Below are 17,754 nucleotides of genomic sequence, written 5' to 3' on the forward strand. Positions count from 1 at the left end.
ATCAGTTATGATAACGTAGCAGCAAACATTCAGAATTAAACAGAGAAAGAGTCATACCAGCTTTTAGGTTTAATCCATTGTTATGAGATGAGTTTGGTTTTGACACCTAAAGCTCTCTTGTAACTTCCTACGGCTACTTCAGTGGACCATATATGCTGAAGCTTAGTTGTTTGTATTTGACATTCAGGTCTTGTTCTTCTTATGTCTTGGTTGAGTTAATCTCATCTGTTTATGTTCAGAAACAGTTGTAGTATCCAAAGCACATCAGAACTATAACATAAGAACTGTGTAGTATTTATTTTGGTTGAGTCATGACAAGTCTGACATCTTCTGAAATTTACAAAGCAAAGCAACATGTATATTCACCTCACAGATGCTCTACCACTCCTCTTCTCTTGAGGTATAAACTGCTTTAAGAAAGCATATCGAGGAAGCTTTTGTCCAATCTCCCATCATGTAACATATTTGTGAGTTCCTAACTCCTCCTCGGGTCGTTCCCAATGTTTGGCACTTTCCATACTTCGTGGGTGCAACATCAACAGGTCGAAGCATCTCCAACAAACCCGCAACTCCTCATTTCTTTGATGAGTTCTGCTGATGCTGCTTTGTCACCATCTCTTAGATGTGCCCTGATCAGCGTATTATAGGTACCACTGTTTGGGAGAATCCCATCTTCTTTCATTTTTCTGAACAAGGCATCTGCTTCTTGCATTAAGCTTTTCCTACATAATCCTGAGATCATTGTTGTGTAGGTTACAACATTAGGCTTCAATCCTTTAAGGCTGAGGCTACAAAATAAATCCCATGCTTCTCCCACCTTCCCAGCCTTGCACATCCCATCAATCACAGTAGTATATATAAAAATATCAATTTCCATTTCACTCTTTTGGAGATCCTGGAATATGACCAATGCTGTCTCTAGCTTCCCGTTATTGCAAAGCCCATCTAATAAGATGTTGTACGTCATAAGACTGGCAGGCACACGATCAGAAACCATCTGTTTGAATACCATTTGGGCATATTCACAGTTGCCATCATGAAAAAACCCTTGGATAAGTGTGTTGTAAGTGAAGGTGTCTCCAACCAATCCTTTTCCAGTCATCTGGCGGAAGAGTTCCATACCTTCATCTAACTTTTTACACTTGCAAAATCCCTTTATAAGAGTATTATATGTCACTACGTTTGGTAGACAATCTTTGCTAACCATGAACTCAAACATATGCTTAGCCTTGTCTAGGAGATCGTGCATACAAAACCCATTGATCAATGAATTGTAAGTGAAAATATCAGGATCTAGGGACCTTTTGATCATCTCCTCATACAATTTCTCGGCCTCTAAAAGCTTCCCCTCTTTCGCAAACGCATCGATCAATGCATTGAAAGAAACTACATTGGGAGAAATTGTCCTCTCAATCATATCACGGAGTAAACCAGAGGCATCAGTCCATCTTCCGTAATTACAAAGGCAACTTATGAGGGAGCTGTAGGTAAAAACATCTGGTTTGATTCCTTTGGTCTCCATTTCATTGAATAAGTCAATAGCATCATCCATTTGTCTGTGCTTGCAAAGTCCATCAATGACTGTGTTGTAGATTACAACACCAGCCTCTATTTTTCCTTTCTCCATCTTGTTGAGCAAATTTAAAGCCAAATCAATATCACCTCTCTTACATAGTCCATTGACTACCACACCGTATGTCACTAGGTCCGGTTGACAGCGTTTTAAAGCCATCCGGTCAACTAAAGCCACAGCTTCGGAAGCTTTGTTGTGGAGAAAAAGTCCATGGATTAGAGTGTTAAATGTCACCGTATTAGGTTGATATCCCATGTCCACCATCTGATCAACCAAAGCTACGGCATCAGAAATCATCTTACTGTGACAGAAACCATTGACAAGAGAAGAAAACGTGACAACATCGGGCTCATAGCCGAGTTTCATCATCTTCCCCAAAATAGCTAAAGCAAGAGAGAGCTGAGAGCGGCGGCAGAAACAGTTTATGAGAATATTGTATGTATAGAGATCATGTGCAATTCCCAAATTCTGCATCTGCTCACCAAGAGAGATGGCAACATCAAACCTCTTCATCTTAGCAATAGCACTCAAGAGTTTACAGAACTCAATGATTGAAGGGCGTGGACGAGACTGTACCATAACACTGAACAAACCAACAACATCGTGTAACTTTAAATCGCTCAGCCTATTTCTACTCAACATCTCTCTGTAATCATAACAAGTAGCAGCAAAAGATCGTTCCAAACAACGGAAACCGCAAAGAGCAGTTCCAGGAGGAGTACCTTTAACCAGAGTATGCCGATGAAGATATCTCCTGCCTGTAATCACAACTGATCTTCTCATCATCTTCGATTGCTTCAAAAATGGCTTCTCTCCTCGTAATGAGACGATCCACTAGTGGGAGAGAGAGAGAGAGAGAGTGAAGAGATCAAAACAGCAAAATCGCAGAATCAAATAAACCCTACAGTCGAGTGCAGTCGGTTCGGTTCAATGCCGATTCGGTTACAAATGGTTTTCTTAAACCGGTCATTGCTCTTTAAAATTCTTCATTTCATTTAAAACGTAAATCTAATTCATCCGAACCGGTCAAGAAACCAATCAAATTGAACCGGTTGACAAGCCAATCAAATTGAACCGATCGTACTGTTCTTCTTGTGCCAGTCTAATTGAAACACACACTTTGAGAGAGTAACAAAATTCAGGCGAACACACAAAAAAAAAAAAAAATGTTGGCTAGGGTTTTCAGATCTGAATCATCATCCTCCTCTGTTGGTGCTTCCGCTAGATTGATAAGCAGCAGCAGCACGAGATTCATCCATCGTCGCGTCGCTCATAAAGGTACGGTTTCATCAAAGCGTATACCTTTCGAAGGAGAGAGTTTGAGATTAGGAACTGTTTCTCATTATATCGAAACCTTAGATAATGCGATTGAATTGTTCGATGATATGGTTCGATCTCGTTCCTTCTATTCGGCTGTTGATTTCAATAAACTTATGTGTGTCATCGTCAGAATGAATCGTCCCGATGTTGTGATTTCTCTCTATCAGAAGATGGAACTGTTGTTACCTGATGATCTCTCAGTTGATATCTACAGCTTCAATATTCTGATTAAATGTTTCTGCAGCTGTCATGAATTGTATTTTGCTTTGTCCACTTTGGGGAAGATCAGTAAACTTGGTTTTCATCCTGATGTTGTTACGTTTAACACGCTGATTCATGGGTTATGTCTCCAAGATCAGATTTCTGAAGCCTTGGCTTTGCTTGATCGAATGGTGGAAGAAGGTCATCAACCTAACCGGATAACTTACGGAACTATTGTTAATGGAATGTGTAAGATGGGTGACACTGACTCTGCCTTGAATCTGCTTACGAATATGGAGGAAAGCCACATCACACCCCATACTGCTATCTATAACTCCATCATTGATCGTCTTTGCAAAGACGGGCGGTACAGCGATGCTCAGAATCTTTTCACTGAAATGCAGGAGAAAAGGATTTTTCCCAATGTGATTACTTACAGCTGTATGATACATTGTTGTTGTCTCTCGGGTAGATGGAGTGATGCTGAGGGACTTCTCCGTGATATGATTGAAAAGCGAATCAATCCTAACGTTTTCACTTTCAATACTTTGGTTTATGCGTTTGTCAACGAAGGGAAGTTCTCTGAGGCTCAAGAGTTATACGAGGAGATGCTCCTTAGGGATATAACTCCTAATGCAGTTACCTATAGTTCAATCATCAGTGGGCTTTGCAAACGTAACCGTCTAGATGATGCCAAGCGCATGTTTGATTTGATGGAAACCAAGGGCTGCTCTCCGGACGTAGTCACTTTCACTACTCTCATAGACGGATGCTGTAGGGCTAAGAGGGTAGATGACGGAGTGGAACTTCTCCGTGAGATGTCTAGAAGAGGAGTAGTTCCTGATATATTTACTTATAGCACTCTTATTCACGGGTTCTGTCAGTTGGGCGACCTTAATGCTGCTCAAGACCTTCTCAGTGAAATGATTTCTCGTGGTTTGCGCCCTAATGTCGTAACTCATAGCATTGTGTTGCATGGTTTTTGTGTTAATGGTAAGCCTGAAAAGGCGTGGAAATTATTTAAGGCCATGCAAAAGAGTAATATGGTCCTTGATATTCGTGCTTATAACATCATGATCCATGGAATGTGCAAGGCTAGTAAGGTGGACGAAGCATGGCATTTATTCACTAGTCTCCCCCTCAGTGGTTTGCAACCTGATGTTCAAACTTACAGTATATTGATCAGCGCATATGCCAAAGAAGGGAACTTTTCAAGGGCTGAATATTTTTACTTGGAGATGCTCAGAAAAGGTGTAGTCCCCAATACTGTTACCTATACATCAATGGTTGATGGACTCTGCAAACAGAACCGCCTAGATGAGGCCAAAGAGATGTTTGATTCAATGGCTGACAAGAGGTGCTCCCCCAACGTAGTGACCTTTACCACACTCATTAATGGCTATTGTAAGGCTGAAAAGGTTTACGATGGGATGGAGCTAGCCTGCGAGATGTACCAAAGAGGAATAGTTGGTGATTCAGTTACTTACCGCACTTTGATTGATGGGTTTTATCGAGTGGGTGATTTTAATGGCGCCCTAGACATTGTCGAGGAGATGATCACCAGTGGTGTTTGTCCTGATACCAATACGTTTTACAACATGCTGGTCGGTTTATGTAGTAAGGAGGCACAAAATGCATTGGCAATATTTGAGGATCTGTGGAAGAGTGTGGTATGTCCTCCACTCAATTTTTTCCAGTTTATTTTTGGCTGCAGCATCGGAGGAAGTTTGCTATTGAATGTCGAAGTCAGATTTAAGATTCAAACTCCAGATTTATCCTCTGACCGGTTTGGTGTGTTTGCTTTGCAGGATCATCAATTGGAGGCTGCATGATAGAATAGAAGACTATTCACATTTTTGTCTCTAGCAGCAGAGCTTCCATGCCAATATTCTAATTTGATTTCTTTGCTGCTACGCGTGCTGCATATAAATGCAGGTTTTTGTAGATTCTGTTTATGATGAGTTCAATTTTGGAAACGTGAATATTCTTTTGACGACTACTCTTTTCATGCTCATTGAGCTATTTCGGTACTCTCAGTCTGGAACTTGAGTTGTCAAAGTGGCTTCATCATGCAATGCTGAAGAAGCTTGTACCTTACCTTCTCTATGAAATTCAGGTTATGTTCTTCCCCTTATGTCTTAATTTTTGTACCATATTCAAGCTAAAAGTTTGACTATTGTACACCATTTTATGGATCTTAGTATCTTACCTTAATTGGTTCTGCTGTTGTTGACTCATTGGGTTGCTCTGTATTTTTGTGGATATGTATTTGGAGTGATTATTGTGTACCCAGTGCACTCTGTAAATTTGTAATGTCTATAGTCTAACATTATATCACCCTTAGTGCCTTCAATTTTTTGAAATGACCGCTTCTCTTCGTGTTTCATGTGGACAGAAATGCTCCATAGGATCTTGATGAGAAATCCAAGGATCTGTTGCAAGAACCAGAAGTGATTTCAGATATCATGAGCAATGGTCTAAGCTAATGGATTGAGAGATTTGAGAGCCCATATATACCATTGGCCAACCGTTATAGTTTCAGAACTGGAGGAGATGTATTCATTCGTCCCGAGACATTGCATAGACCGGAAGTGCCATAGCCACCACGGACTTCAACAAGAACCCCCAAAATGAGCTAAACATTTCATATTAGAGTTTTCGACACATTTCTGATTTCGTACCTTTTTGATGTACTTCATAAAATATGTTATTGGCTTTTTACACCCCCACATATAATTGTTATTTTTGTATAATTTAGAGGAAAAAAACATTATTTAAAAGGTAAGCTCTGTAAAACTTTCAAATCTTCTCATTGTTATAAATTTCAACACCGGGTTGCATCAAAAAGTTAGTTTGGTTTCCGGTTCAATAATTAAGTGCTTAACCTTAAGTAAACCGGTTTTCAAATGTGTCCGACTCTCTGTTTAGGGTTTAAGGGTTTTGCAATAACTCTGTAGTTTAAAAGACTGAGAAAGGACTCGGAGCCCTATCAGCTCAAGCGATGCAGAGATCTATCATGAATGCGTCGACGATGAGGAGATTTGTTCATGTTCCAGGTAATTTTGTAACTGCTCCTCCTCCTTCATTGATTCTTTGTTGCTGGAGACGAGCTTTCTCTAGTGCAAGTGATGATGATTACAGAGAGATATTGAGAAATGGGCTTCGTGATATCAACTTAGACGATGCTATTGGTGTGTTCGATAAAATGGTCAAGCTTCGTCCTTTCCCTAAGATTTCTGAGTTCAGTAAACTTTTGAGTGCCATTGCCAAAATGAATAAGTTTGATGTTGTCATCTCTTTGGGGGGGAGAAGATGCAAAAGCTGGGAATATCTCATAATCACTATACTTACAGTATTTTCGTAGACTGTTTCTGCCGCTCCTCTCAACTCTCTCCTGCTTTAGCTATTCTTGGGAAGATTATCAAACTCGGTCATGAGCCTAGTGTACTCACGCTTTCTTCTCTGGTCAATGGTTTCAATGCATCCATCGATGCGTTTGTGAAAGAGGGGAAGCTTCTAGAAGCTGAAAAGTTGTACAAAGAGATGATCCATAGGTCTATAGATCCTGATACTGCCACTTACAATTCATTGATCAATGGGTTTTGCATGCACGATCGCCTAAACAAGGCCAAGCAAATGTTCGCTTTGATGATTAGCAAAGGTTGTTTCCCAAACGTAGTGACATATAATACTCTCATTAAGGGATTTTGTAAGTCTAAGAGGGTAGAGGAGGGAATGAAACTCTTGGGCGATATGTCTCAAAGAGGATTGATGGGTAACACCGTTACTTACAACACACTTATCCAAGGGTTTATTCAAGCTGGCAACATCGATCATGCCCAAGAAGTTTTTGAAGTAATGGGTTCTAGTGGTGTGCCTCCCAATATTTTGACCTACAACATTTTGCTAGATGGATTTTGTGGGAAAGGTGTAAAGCAGGAAGCAGATGCTCTGTTTAGAAAAATGAAAGAAGATGGGACTCTCCCAAATGACTCTACATATAATACGCTGATCCGGGCACATCTTCGAGATGGTGACACAGCCACATCAGCAGAACTCATCAAAGAAATGAGGAGTTGCGGGTTTGCTGGAGATGCTTCAACCTTTGGCTTGGTCACTAGTATGTTAGATGATGGGAGATTGGACAAACGCTTTTTGGACATGCTTTCTTAAACAGTTCAATCATCCTCAGAGAGAAGTTGTGTGGTAAATTAACACTTTTTTTTGCTAGTCTAATGACAACTTTTTATCCTCTGCATATACTTTTATGTTCCTGCCTTGTCTATGTTTCATGAATTTGACGATCTAAATATTGTCCATGTAGGTTTCAGACAAGAGTTGATCCACACTTGTTAACGCAAGAAGATCAGTAACTAGAACTCAAAGAAGCCCCCTTCAAGAAGATTTCAGATTTTTAAAGATGTGTATGCCACCTCTCTTTGTCCATATATATGTCTCAGGGATACGATCTCAATTTCAAATGACATGATGATGAAAATTTGAGGTGTGAAGACTTCATTGCGGCTATGTGATGCATACATTTTCTTATGAGAATTACTGTTTTCATGCTTCTGAGGACATAGAGTAGTTTAAGTAATCCCAAGCTGTCAAAAAGTGGTTTTGTCTGCAATGCTGTAGCTTGTACGTTCTCTTTGAAATTCTATGTTATGTTTCTTCTTGTGTCTAATCTTTGTGCCATATTCGAGTTACAAGATTAATTACTGACTTAATGCCTTGCCATTATTGTTTGACCTTTATTGGTTTTACGCTGTTGACACATTGGAGTGCTCTCTATTAGTAATTTAACCACACCCTGCTTCATACACTTCATACACTTATTTATATTAAGAGTAGACTATATATAGAACATGTTATATAGTAATAAGCGCAAGCGAAAACAACAACCTCGAAGAGAAAGTAAAGTGCTTTAGTATGCACCACATCTCTGATTATTTAGAGAAGGTAAGACAAGAAATTTTTTAAATAAAAAAAAAAGAAAAGAAGAGAATACATACTGAAGCCAATCAAATTGCTTTGTCGATTAAGACACCATTCCATACCATTCAATTTGTATGTTCAGATTGATCTCGACGGTCACTTCTTGACGGAGTTTTACCCTTCTTTCCCCTTGAAATCTTCGAAGGTACCTTCATCGAAGGCTTCTCCACATCACCCGAGATGTCAAGATGAACACCAGGATCATGAGTCTCGTACTTGGCCCCTATCATAATCGAATTGTTCACAGCTTGGAAATTGCTATTCACATAAGTGCTCAAAAAATCAAGCTCTTGTTGATCTCCATTCTTATGGCCGTCTGCATGATTGTTGTCAAGCTCGGTCTTCATGGTGGCTCCAAGGTTTGATCCAGAAAGCGTGATGACTCTAATACCATCCTCCTCTTCTTCGTACTGGCTCGTTCCTGCATGTGCCTTGTCTCTTCCTCCTCCTCCCATGTGGGTTAACGAAGAGATCATGTTCTTTAGGTCGTGTTCGAAATGTTGTTGTCGCCTGTGCTTCTCTGTTTCACCACCACCTCTTGACTCGTTTAGCTTCATTCTTTTTTTTTTTTTATCAACGGAAGCAAGCAAGAGAGGAGATGACAAAGGCAAAGCAATCCAACTAATGCATATATAAAAGCTAGGAATGTGGTTTATATATACATTTTTTAATGGGAATAAATGATGCCTTGTGTTGCAATTAAAGAATTGGATTTTGTCTGTTATTAAAGTTATAGAATGACTTTTCATTGAGTTCAAGAATATGATTTTTTTTTAAAAGAAAATTTGCTAATTGTCAAAAATGTTAATTATTTATGTGTTGAAAATTGATTTATTTTTTTTGTCCAGAAAAAATTATTATTCAAGTTTTTTTTTATAACAGAGTCTCTCAAAGAAATTATTAATAATTGAAAAATGTTAGCAGCTTAGCCGGGATAAACCAGCTTGGCAATAAAAATTAAACCGGAACTCTACCACCGGTTAATCAATTTCTCTTTGCTCTGGGTTTGATGAGTCGTCGTCGTCGTCTATTATAGGGTTTTTGGAATTTGCAGAGCTCCTCAAATCAGCTGAAGCTGAATCGGAGACGATGAAAAGATTGATTTCGTGGGCATTTGAATCGACGGCGAAGAGATTTGTTCATTGGAATCTTCAGGGGAAAGGTAATCCTAGAATCGCTCCTTCTTCCTTTAATCTTTGCTGCGGACGACGAGCTTTTGCTAGTGGGAGTGGTGATTACAGAGAGATATTGAGAAATGGGCTGAGTGATTTAAAGCTAGACGATGCTGTTGGGTTGTTCGGTGACATGGTCAAGTCTCGTCCCTTTCCTTCAATCATTGAATTCAATAAACTGTTGAGTACAATTGCAAAGATGAACAAGTTTGATGTTGTCATCTCCTTGGGGGAGAAGATGCAGAATCTGGGAATTTCACATGATCTCTATACTTACAATATTCTCATAAACTGTTTCTGCCGGCGGTCTCAGCTCTCTCTTGCTTTAGCTATTCTGGGAAAGATGATGAAACTTGGTCATGATCCCGATATAGTCACACTTAACTCGCTGCTCAATGGTTTCTGTCACGGGAATAGGATTACACACGCTGTATCTTTGGTTGGTCAAATGGTGGAAATGGGATTTCAACCAGATACCGTCACATTTAGCACTCTGATTCATGGGTTTTTTCTCCGCAACAAAGCTTCCGAAGCGGTGGCTTTAGTTGACCAAATGGTTGTAAAAGGTTGTCAACCAACTCTTGTTACTTATGGTGTGGTAGTCAATGGATTATGTAAGAGAGGTGACATTGATTTGGCTTTAAATCTTCTCAGGAAGATGGAACAAGGTAAAATAGAAGCTGATGTTGTAATCTACAGCACAGTCATTGATAGTCTTTGCAAATATAAACATTTGGACGATGCTCTCAACCTGTTCAACGAAATGGAGAAGAAAGGAATTAGAGCCAATGTTGTTACCTACAACTCCCTCATAAGCTGCCTTTGTAATTACGGAAGTTGGAATGATGCCTCTCAACTACTTAGAGATATGATTGACAGGAAAATCAACCCCGATGTAGTTACGTTCAATGCATTGATCGATGCATTTGTGAAGGAGGGGAAGCTTCTAGAGGCTGAGAAATTGTACGAGGAGATGATCAAAAGGTCTATAGATCCTAGTATTGTCACGTTCAATTCATTGATCAACGGGTTTTGCATGCACGATCGTCTTAACGAGGCCAAGCAGATGTTTTCTTTGATGGTTAGCAAGGATTGCCTCCCAAACGTAGTGACATATAATACTCTTATAAATGGATTTTGCAAGTGTAAAAGGGTAAAGGATGGTATGCAACTCTTCCGCGAGATGTCTCAAATGGGATTGGTTGGCAACACAATCACTTACAACACACTTATCCAAGGGTTTTTTCAAGCTGGCGACTGTGATTATGCCCAAATGGTATTCAAACAGATGGTTTCTGATCGTGTGCCTGCCAGTCTTATGACGTACAACATCTTATTAGATGGGCTTTGTAATTACGGGAAGCTAGAGACAGCATTGGTCATATTCAAGGACATGCAAAAGAGTGAAATGGAACTTAATATCATTACATATACTACTATGATTGATGGGATGTGCAAGGCTGGGAAGGTGGGAGAAGCATGGGATTTATTTTGTAACCTCGGTCTTAAAGGATTGAAGCCTAATGTTGTAACCTACACAACAATGATCTCAGGATTATGTAGGAAAAGCTTAATGCAAGAAGCAGATGCCTTGTTCAGAAAAATGAAAGAAGATGGGATTCTCCCAAATAGTGGTACCTATAATACGCTGATCAGGGCACATCTAAGAGATGGTGACAAAGCAGCATCAGTAGAACTTATCAAAGAAATGAGGAGTTGCGGGTTTGTCGGAGATGCTTCGACCTTTGGCTTGGTGACTAATATGTTACATGATGGGAGATTGGACAAAAGCTTCCTCGATATGCTTTCTTAAAAACAGTTTCATCATACTCGAGAGAAAAGTTGTGAGGTAAACTAACTTTTTTTTGCATCTATTCAAATGAGAAGTTATTGTAATATCAGATCATTATACAAATATGAATGGTTATATTTGTTATTTCTTGCTAGGTTACGTACAAGAGTTGATGCAAACACACTTGTTGTCTTGTTGAGACAAGAATAGCCTCCAAAGATAGAGAAGCTCCTATCATGAAGATCTCAGACATCAACTGATGTTGTAAGTTCCAATATTTTTTTCTTAATTAGGTTGATTGATTGTTATATATTTATTTCTCCTTCATAATAATGCAAAAAAAATTTGTGATTGTGATTTGAAATACTCTAGTCTAGTTCGGATTTGATGGTGTAGTGGAACAGAGTTGATAACTAATACTGTATGTTGTTCTTTTCCTTTACCGCATATTAAGGGAATAATACAATTCTATGATGAAAAAATTTTGGACAAACGGTGGAAATGGGATATAAACGTGATACATGGACGTTCAACTCTCTCATTCATGGACTTTGTCTCCACAACAAGTTCACAGAAGCGGTGGCTTTTTTTGTTGAACGGATGGTGATGAAAGGCTGTCAACCGAACCTAGTTACGTACGGTGTGTGGGTAGTAAACGGAATTTGTAAGAGAGAAGATACTGATTTGGGTTAAAATCTGCTATCACTTGTTGTATTGTTAACACAAGAATGGTTGTCAAAGTCAGAGAAGCTTCTATCATATGAAAATTTCAGTCTTCAAATGATGTTTGCTATGTATAATCCAAGTTGTAATCTTTCATCTTTCTTGGGATTCAGTCTGGTAGTATATATACATATACGCTGTGATTCTGTAGATACAAGAACTGATTCAGCTATATAAAAGCTATTTGCTTTAAATTCAATTCCAAAAATTGTTTGCTATAGCCATCACCTATTTCTCTACTCACCAAAGTAATTAGAGAAATTGATTTAAGCTTATTTCTTGCTTGTTAAACCGGTTTGAAACTAAACTTGGTATTTTTTAGAAAAGGTTCTACAAAATTGAAAAAGTGAATTACCCCATTGTTGGATTCGATGGATTTTATTAACAAAAAAAAGTTGATAAAATTGTTAAAACTAGTTTAGTTATAAGTTCCCTTGACATATTTTATTAATCACCTACTTTTTATGTAACTAAATTAAATGACCACTTCAAATTCAATCGTAGTAACCCGGTTTGGTAATAAGTTATATATAAACCACAATCCCACCGGTTCGGTATAATGTTCTAAACCAGATCCCCACCGGCTTGTTCACCTCTCTCTCCTCTCCGTGTAGAGAGGGTTTTGCGATTTGCAGAGTGAGACTGAGATCGAGTCTGAGAGATTACGACGAAGGAGCCAAAATGCAGAGATCGATTTCGAGTATAATTTCATCCAAGGCGGAGAGAATTGTTCGCCGGAATCTTCAGGGGAAAGGTAATCCTAGAACCGCCGCTCCTTCTTCCTTTAATATTATTTTCTCCGGACGACGAGCTTTCGCTAGTAGAAGTGGTGATTATAGAGAGAAATTGAGTAGAAATGCGCTGAGTGATATCAAGGTAGATGATGCTATTGGTCTATTCAGTGAGATGGTACACTCTCGTCCACGCCCTTCCATTGTTGATTTCAATAGATTGTTGAGTGCCATTGCAAAGATGAACAAGTTTGATCTTGTCATCTCCTTGGGGGAGAAGATGCAGAATCTGGGAATAAACAAGTTTGATCTCTATACCTACAGTATTCTCATAAACTGTTTCTGCCGGCGGTCTCAGCTCTCTCTTGCTTTAGCTATTTTGGGGAAGATGATGAAACTCGGCTATGAGCCTAGCATTGTTACACTTTCTTCACTTGTCAATGGTCTCTGTCACAGTAAGAGGATTTCAGAGGCAGTAGCTTTGGTTGATCAGATGGTGGAAATGGGATATCAACCCAATACGGTGACATTTACAACTCTGATTCATGGGCTTTTTCTCCACAACAAAACATCCGAAGCTGTGGATTTAGTTGAACGAATGGCTGAGAAAGGCTGTCAACCGGACCTAGTTACTTACGGTGTGGTGGTAAACGGAATCTGTAAGAGAGGTGATACTGATTTGGCTTTAAGTTTGCTCAAGAAGATGGAGACTGCGAAAATAGAGGCTGATGTTGTAATCTACAACACGATCATCGATTCTCTTTGCAAATACAAACATGTGAGTGATGCACTCGACCTATTCACTGAAATGGAAACCAAAGGAATCAAACCGGATGTTGTTACCTGCAACTCCCTTATAAGCTGCCTTTGTAATTACGGAAGATGGGAAGATGCTGCTGGACTACTAAGCAATATGATTGAGAGAAAAATTTCTCCCAATGTAGTTACATTCAATGCATTGATTGATGCCTTTGCAAAAGAGGGGAAGCTTTTAGAGGCTGAGAAATTGTATGAGGAGATGATCAAAAGGTCCATAGATCCTGATGTTATCACTTTCAGTTCATTGATCAATGGGTTTTGTATGCATGATCGCCTAGACAAGGCTGAGCATATGTTTGAGTTCATGGCTAGCAAGGATTGCCTCCCAGGTGTAGTGACATATAATACTCTTATAAAGGGATTTTGCAAGTGTAAAAGGGTAAAGGATGGTATGCAACTCTTCCACGGGATGTCTCAAAGGGGATTGGTTGCCAACACAGTCACTTACAACACACTTATCCAAGGGTTTTTTCAAGCTGATGATTGTGATAATGCCCAAATGGTATTCCAACAGATGGGTTCTGATGGTGTGCCTCCCAATATCATGACATACACCATTTTGCTAGGTGGACTTTGTGATCATGGGATGGTAGAGAAAGCATTGGTGGTATTCGAGTATATGAAAAAGAATGGAATAGAACTTCATATCATCACATACAATATTATGATTGATGGGATGTGCAAGGCTGGTAAGGTGGGAGAAGCGTGGGATTTATTTTGCAGCCTTAGCCTTAAAGGATTGAAGCCTGATGTTGTAAGCTACACTACAATGATCTCAGGGTTCTGTGGGAAACGGTTACTGCACAAAGGGGATGCCTTGTTCAGAAAAATGAAAGAAGATGGGATTCTCCCAAATGACTGTACCTATAATACGCTGATCAGGGCACATCTTAGGAATGGTGACAAAGCCGCATCAGCAGAACTCATCAAAGAAATGAGGAGTTGCGGGTTTGTTGGAGATGCTTCAACCTTTGGCTTGGTGACTAATATGTTACATGATGGGAGATTGGACAAAAGCTTCCTCGATATGCTTTCTTAAAAACAGTTTCATCATCCCAGAAAGAAAAGCAGTGAGGTGAATTGATGTTTTTGCTTCTATTCAGATGAGAAGTTGTTGTAATAATGTCTGATCATTAGAAAATATGACTGATTAAATTTGTTATTTTCTTTCTAGCTCCTATCAAGACAACGTGTTACATGAAGATTACAGACTTCAGATCATGTTTGCTGTATATAATGTAAGTTCTAATCTTTTCATCTTTGCAGTCTTGTAGTATATGTATATCCAGAAAGCCACTAACGCCGAGTTCATATCCTAGCAAATATGTATCATGCATAGTGGTGTTATTGGTGGAGGTGGGAGGCTATATATATTATAGAGTATATATATATAGATGCTCTGGTTCTGTAAATACAACAACAATGGATTTACCTAGAGAATGTATGCCGACCAAAATACTGATTGATGTAATTTCCAGGTGTGGTATTTGCAGAGACTATCAATGTAATGTAAACACTAATTCTTTCACTAAATGAGAATTAGATGCTCTTAAAAGGAATCTGAAAAGATATGCAAAAATGATGGGTGCCAACTGCCAAGTCTGATGCTTCACAGATAAGAAGCTTGAGAAAGGTGTCGTTAGTTTACAAGAGGCGATAGATAATTTCGTCGTCTGTTTCAAAAAATCTCTAAAGATTGGTCGCATATTTGAGTTTTGCCCATGTAGAATATTAGAAAACGCAAAAAAAAAAAAAAAAAAAAAAAAAAAAAAAAAAAAAAAAAAATATTAGAAAACGCTGCGCTTCGTCTTTCGTGCTTGAAAAAATTAGAGAAACAACTGAGAAATTCAATACCCGTGTTTATCCAGACCGGAGTGACTCAATTGGAATTTCGCAGACTTTTTTTAATCTGTGATTTCGACAATTATTAAATGAAGAATTTAATAATAGTACTAAACAGAGACATACCCGGTTTAACAAAACCAGATGTAACCGAATCGGTATTGAATCGACTGCTTAAATCATAGGGTTTCTCTCTCTCTCCCTTGTTCATCGGAGCGATATAGATATGGGAGTCAAAGATTGAGAAGATGAGGAGATTGTTTGCGATTGCGTCGACGGGAAAGAGATTTGCTCTTCAGAAAGGTAAAGTTGGAACTACTCCTTCTTCGTTCTGGGTACGAGCTTTTTCTAGTGATGTTTACAGAGAGAAATTGAGTAGAAATGTGTTAAAGGACATTAAGTTAGACGATGCAATTGGTTTGTTCGGTGAGATGGTCAAGTCTCGTCCTTTGCCTTCCATTGTTTATTTCAGTAAATTGTTGACTGCAATTGCTAAGATGAAGAAGTTTGATCTTGTCATCTCTTTTGGGGAGCAGATGCAGAAGTTGGGAATTTCTCATAATCTCTTTACTTATAGTATTTTCATTAACTGTTTCTGCCGATCCTCTCAACTCCATCTTGCTTTAGCTATTTTGGGGAAGATGATGAAACTCGGCTATGAGCCTAGCATTGTCACACTTAACTCTCTGCTTAATGGTTTCTGTCACGGGAATAGGATTACAGATGCTGTATCTCTTGTTGATCGAATGGTGGCAATGGGACTTCAACCAGATACTGTCACATTTACAACTCTTATCCATGGACTTTTTCTACACAACAAAGCATCCGAGGCAGTGGCTTTAGTTGAACGGATGGCTGAGAAAGGCTGTCAACCGAACATAGTTACATACGGTGTGGTGGTAAACGGAATATGTAAGAGAGGTGATACTGATTTGGCTTTAAGATTGCTCAAGAGGATGGATGAAGGGAAAATAAAGCCTGGTGTTGTAATCTACAACACAGTCATCGATGCTCTTTGCAAATACAAGCATGTGAATGATGCACTTGACCTGTTCAATGAAATGGAGATCAAAGGAATCAGACCGGATGTTTTTACCTACAACTCCCTCATTAGCTGCCTTTGTAATTACGGAAGATGGGATGAATCTGCTAGACTACTAAGCGATATGATTGAGAAGAAAATCAACCCCAATGTAGTTACATTCAATGCATTGATTGATGCCTTTGCGAAAGAGGGCAAGCTTTCAGAGGCTGAAAAGTTGTACAAGGAGATGATCCAAAGGTCTATAGATCCTGATACTGCCACTTACAATTCATTGATCTATGGGTTTTGCATGCACGATCGCCTAATCAAGGCCAAGGATATGTTTGCTTTGATGATTAGCAAAGGTTGTTTCCCAAACGTAGTGACATATAATACTCTCATTAAGGGATTTTGTAAGTCTAAGAGGGTAAAGGATGGTATGCAACTCTTCCACGAGATGTCTCAAAGGGGATTGGTTGGCGACACAGTCACTTACACCACTCTTATCAAAGGGTTTTTTCAGGCTGGCGACTGTGATTCTGCCCAAATGCTATTCAAACAGATGGTTTCTGATCGTGTGCCTGCCAGTCTTATGACGTACAACATCTTATTAGATGGGCTTTGCAATAACGGGAAGCTAGAGACAGCATTGGTCATATTCCAGGATCTCCAAAAGAGTGAAATGGAACTTGATATTTTTACATATACTACTATGATTGATGGGATGTGCAAGGCTGGTATGGTGGGAGAAGGGTGGGATTTATTTTGTAGCCTCAGCCTTAAAGGATTGAAGCCTGATGTTGTAACCTACACTACAATGATCTCAGGATTATGTAGGAAAAGCTTAATGCAAGAAGTGGATGCCTTGTTCAGAGAAATGAAAGTAGATGGGATTCTCCCAGATAGTGGCGCCTATAATACGCTGATTAGGGCGCACCTTAGAGATGGTGAACTAGCCGCATCAGAAGAACTCATCAACGAAATGAGAAGTTGCGGGTTTGCTGGAGATGCTTCGACCTTTGGCTTGGTGACTAATATGTTACATGATGGGAGATTGGACAAAAGCTTCCTCGATATGCTTTCTTAAAAACAGTTTCATCATCCTGGAGAGAAAAGCTGTGAGGTCAATTTGACGTTTTCGCTTCTGTTCAAAGACAAGACTGAGAAGCTCATATCATGAAGATTTTAAGACGTCAAAGTTTGTTGTATGTAAGTTCAAATCTTTTCATTATTTTTTTGTTCCTAACTAGGTTGATAGATTGTTATATCTTTACAAGACTGTATCTTTATATCTCTTTCATAATAATGCAAAAGTATTTTGTGATTGGTGATTTGAAATACTCCTGTGTGGTTTCGGATTTGATCGTGTAGAGTGGAAACAGAGTTAATTACTAATTTTGTTTAGCAAACTTGTAAGGTTATAATTTAGTTAGGAAACTTTACATAATACGGAAATTATATTATAGAGCGGAAGCAATATATCGTAGAGAGAAGAGAATGTTTTTCAAGTCAGAAAAAAAAAAAAAAAGCTGACCTGCATTATATTTCAGTAATGCGAC

The 17,754-nt window shown here is 39.0% G+C and overlaps 6 protein-coding genes and 1 pseudogene across 8 annotated transcripts; 5 read left to right on the forward strand and 2 right to left on the reverse strand.

Moving 5' to 3' along the window:
- Positions 1–412: 412 nt before the first annotated feature.
- LOC104714680 (uncharacterized) lies at positions 413–2,359 on the reverse strand (annotated as a pseudogene).
- Positions 2,360–2,739: 380 nt separating this feature from the next.
- On the forward strand, positions 2,740–4,926 carry LOC104716067 (uncharacterized). Its single transcript, XM_087465947.1, has 2 exons — positions 2,740–4,764; positions 4,903–4,926. Exons 1-2 carry the CDS (start codon positions 2,740–2,742, stop codon positions 4,924–4,926), a joined length of 2,049 nt encoding a protein of 682 aa, XP_087322073.1.
- A 1,696-nt stretch (positions 4,927–6,622) lies between these two features.
- LOC147939411 (uncharacterized) lies at positions 6,623–8,720 on the forward strand. The gene has a single exon (XM_087467790.1). The coding sequence runs from the start codon at positions 6,638–6,640 to the stop codon at positions 7,265–7,267; it is 630 nt and encodes a 209-aa protein (XP_087323916.1). The 5' UTR covers positions 6,623–6,637; the 3' UTR covers positions 7,268–8,720.
- On the reverse strand, positions 7,933–8,649 carry LOC104714690 (uncharacterized). The gene has a single exon (XM_010432125.3). It carries the CDS (start codon positions 8,647–8,649, stop codon positions 8,158–8,160), a length of 492 nt encoding a protein of 163 aa, XP_010430427.1. The 3' UTR covers positions 7,933–8,157.
- A 214-nt stretch (positions 8,721–8,934) lies between the features above and the next one.
- On the forward strand, positions 8,935–11,837 carry LOC104714691 (uncharacterized). The gene is made up of 3 exons (XM_010432126.3): positions 8,935–11,113; positions 11,212–11,320; positions 11,511–11,837. Exon 1 carries the CDS (start codon positions 9,182–9,184, stop codon positions 11,075–11,077), a length of 1,896 nt encoding a protein of 631 aa, XP_010430428.2. The 5' UTR covers positions 8,935–9,181; the 3' UTR covers positions 11,078–11,113; positions 11,212–11,320; positions 11,511–11,837.
- A 623-nt stretch (positions 11,838–12,460) lies between these two features.
- Positions 12,461–14,368, forward strand: LOC104714692 (pentatricopeptide repeat-containing protein At1g63150-like). 2 transcript variants are annotated; one of them, XM_087467839.1, is made up of 2 exons: positions 13,721–13,936; positions 14,015–14,368. In XM_087467839.1, exons 1-2 carry the CDS (start codon positions 13,721–13,723, stop codon positions 14,366–14,368), a joined length of 570 nt encoding a protein of 189 aa, XP_087323965.1. The 2 variants fall into 2 exon arrangements, with proteins under 2 accessions (XP_010430431.1, XP_087323965.1); XM_010432129.2 differs by having other exon boundaries at positions 12,461–14,368.
- A 1,051-nt stretch (positions 14,369–15,419) lies between these two features.
- Positions 15,420–17,282, forward strand: LOC104716069 (uncharacterized). 2 transcript variants are annotated; one of them, XM_087463726.1, is made up of 2 exons: positions 16,023–16,847; positions 16,929–17,282. In XM_087463726.1, the coding sequence occupies exons 1-2, from the start codon at positions 16,023–16,025 to the stop codon at positions 17,280–17,282; spliced, it is 1,179 nt and encodes a 392-aa protein (XP_087319852.1). The 2 variants fall into 2 exon arrangements, with proteins under 2 accessions (XP_010431715.2, XP_087319852.1); XM_010433413.2 differs by having other exon boundaries at positions 15,420–17,282.
- Positions 17,283–17,754: the final 472 nt, after the last annotated feature.

The sequence above is a fragment of the Camelina sativa genome, chromosome 9, assembly GCF_030686135.1.
Source record: "Camelina sativa cultivar CO46 ecotype springtype chromosome 9, ASM3068613v1".
Lineage (NCBI taxonomy): Eukaryota > Viridiplantae > Streptophyta > Magnoliopsida > Brassicales > Brassicaceae > Camelina > Camelina sativa.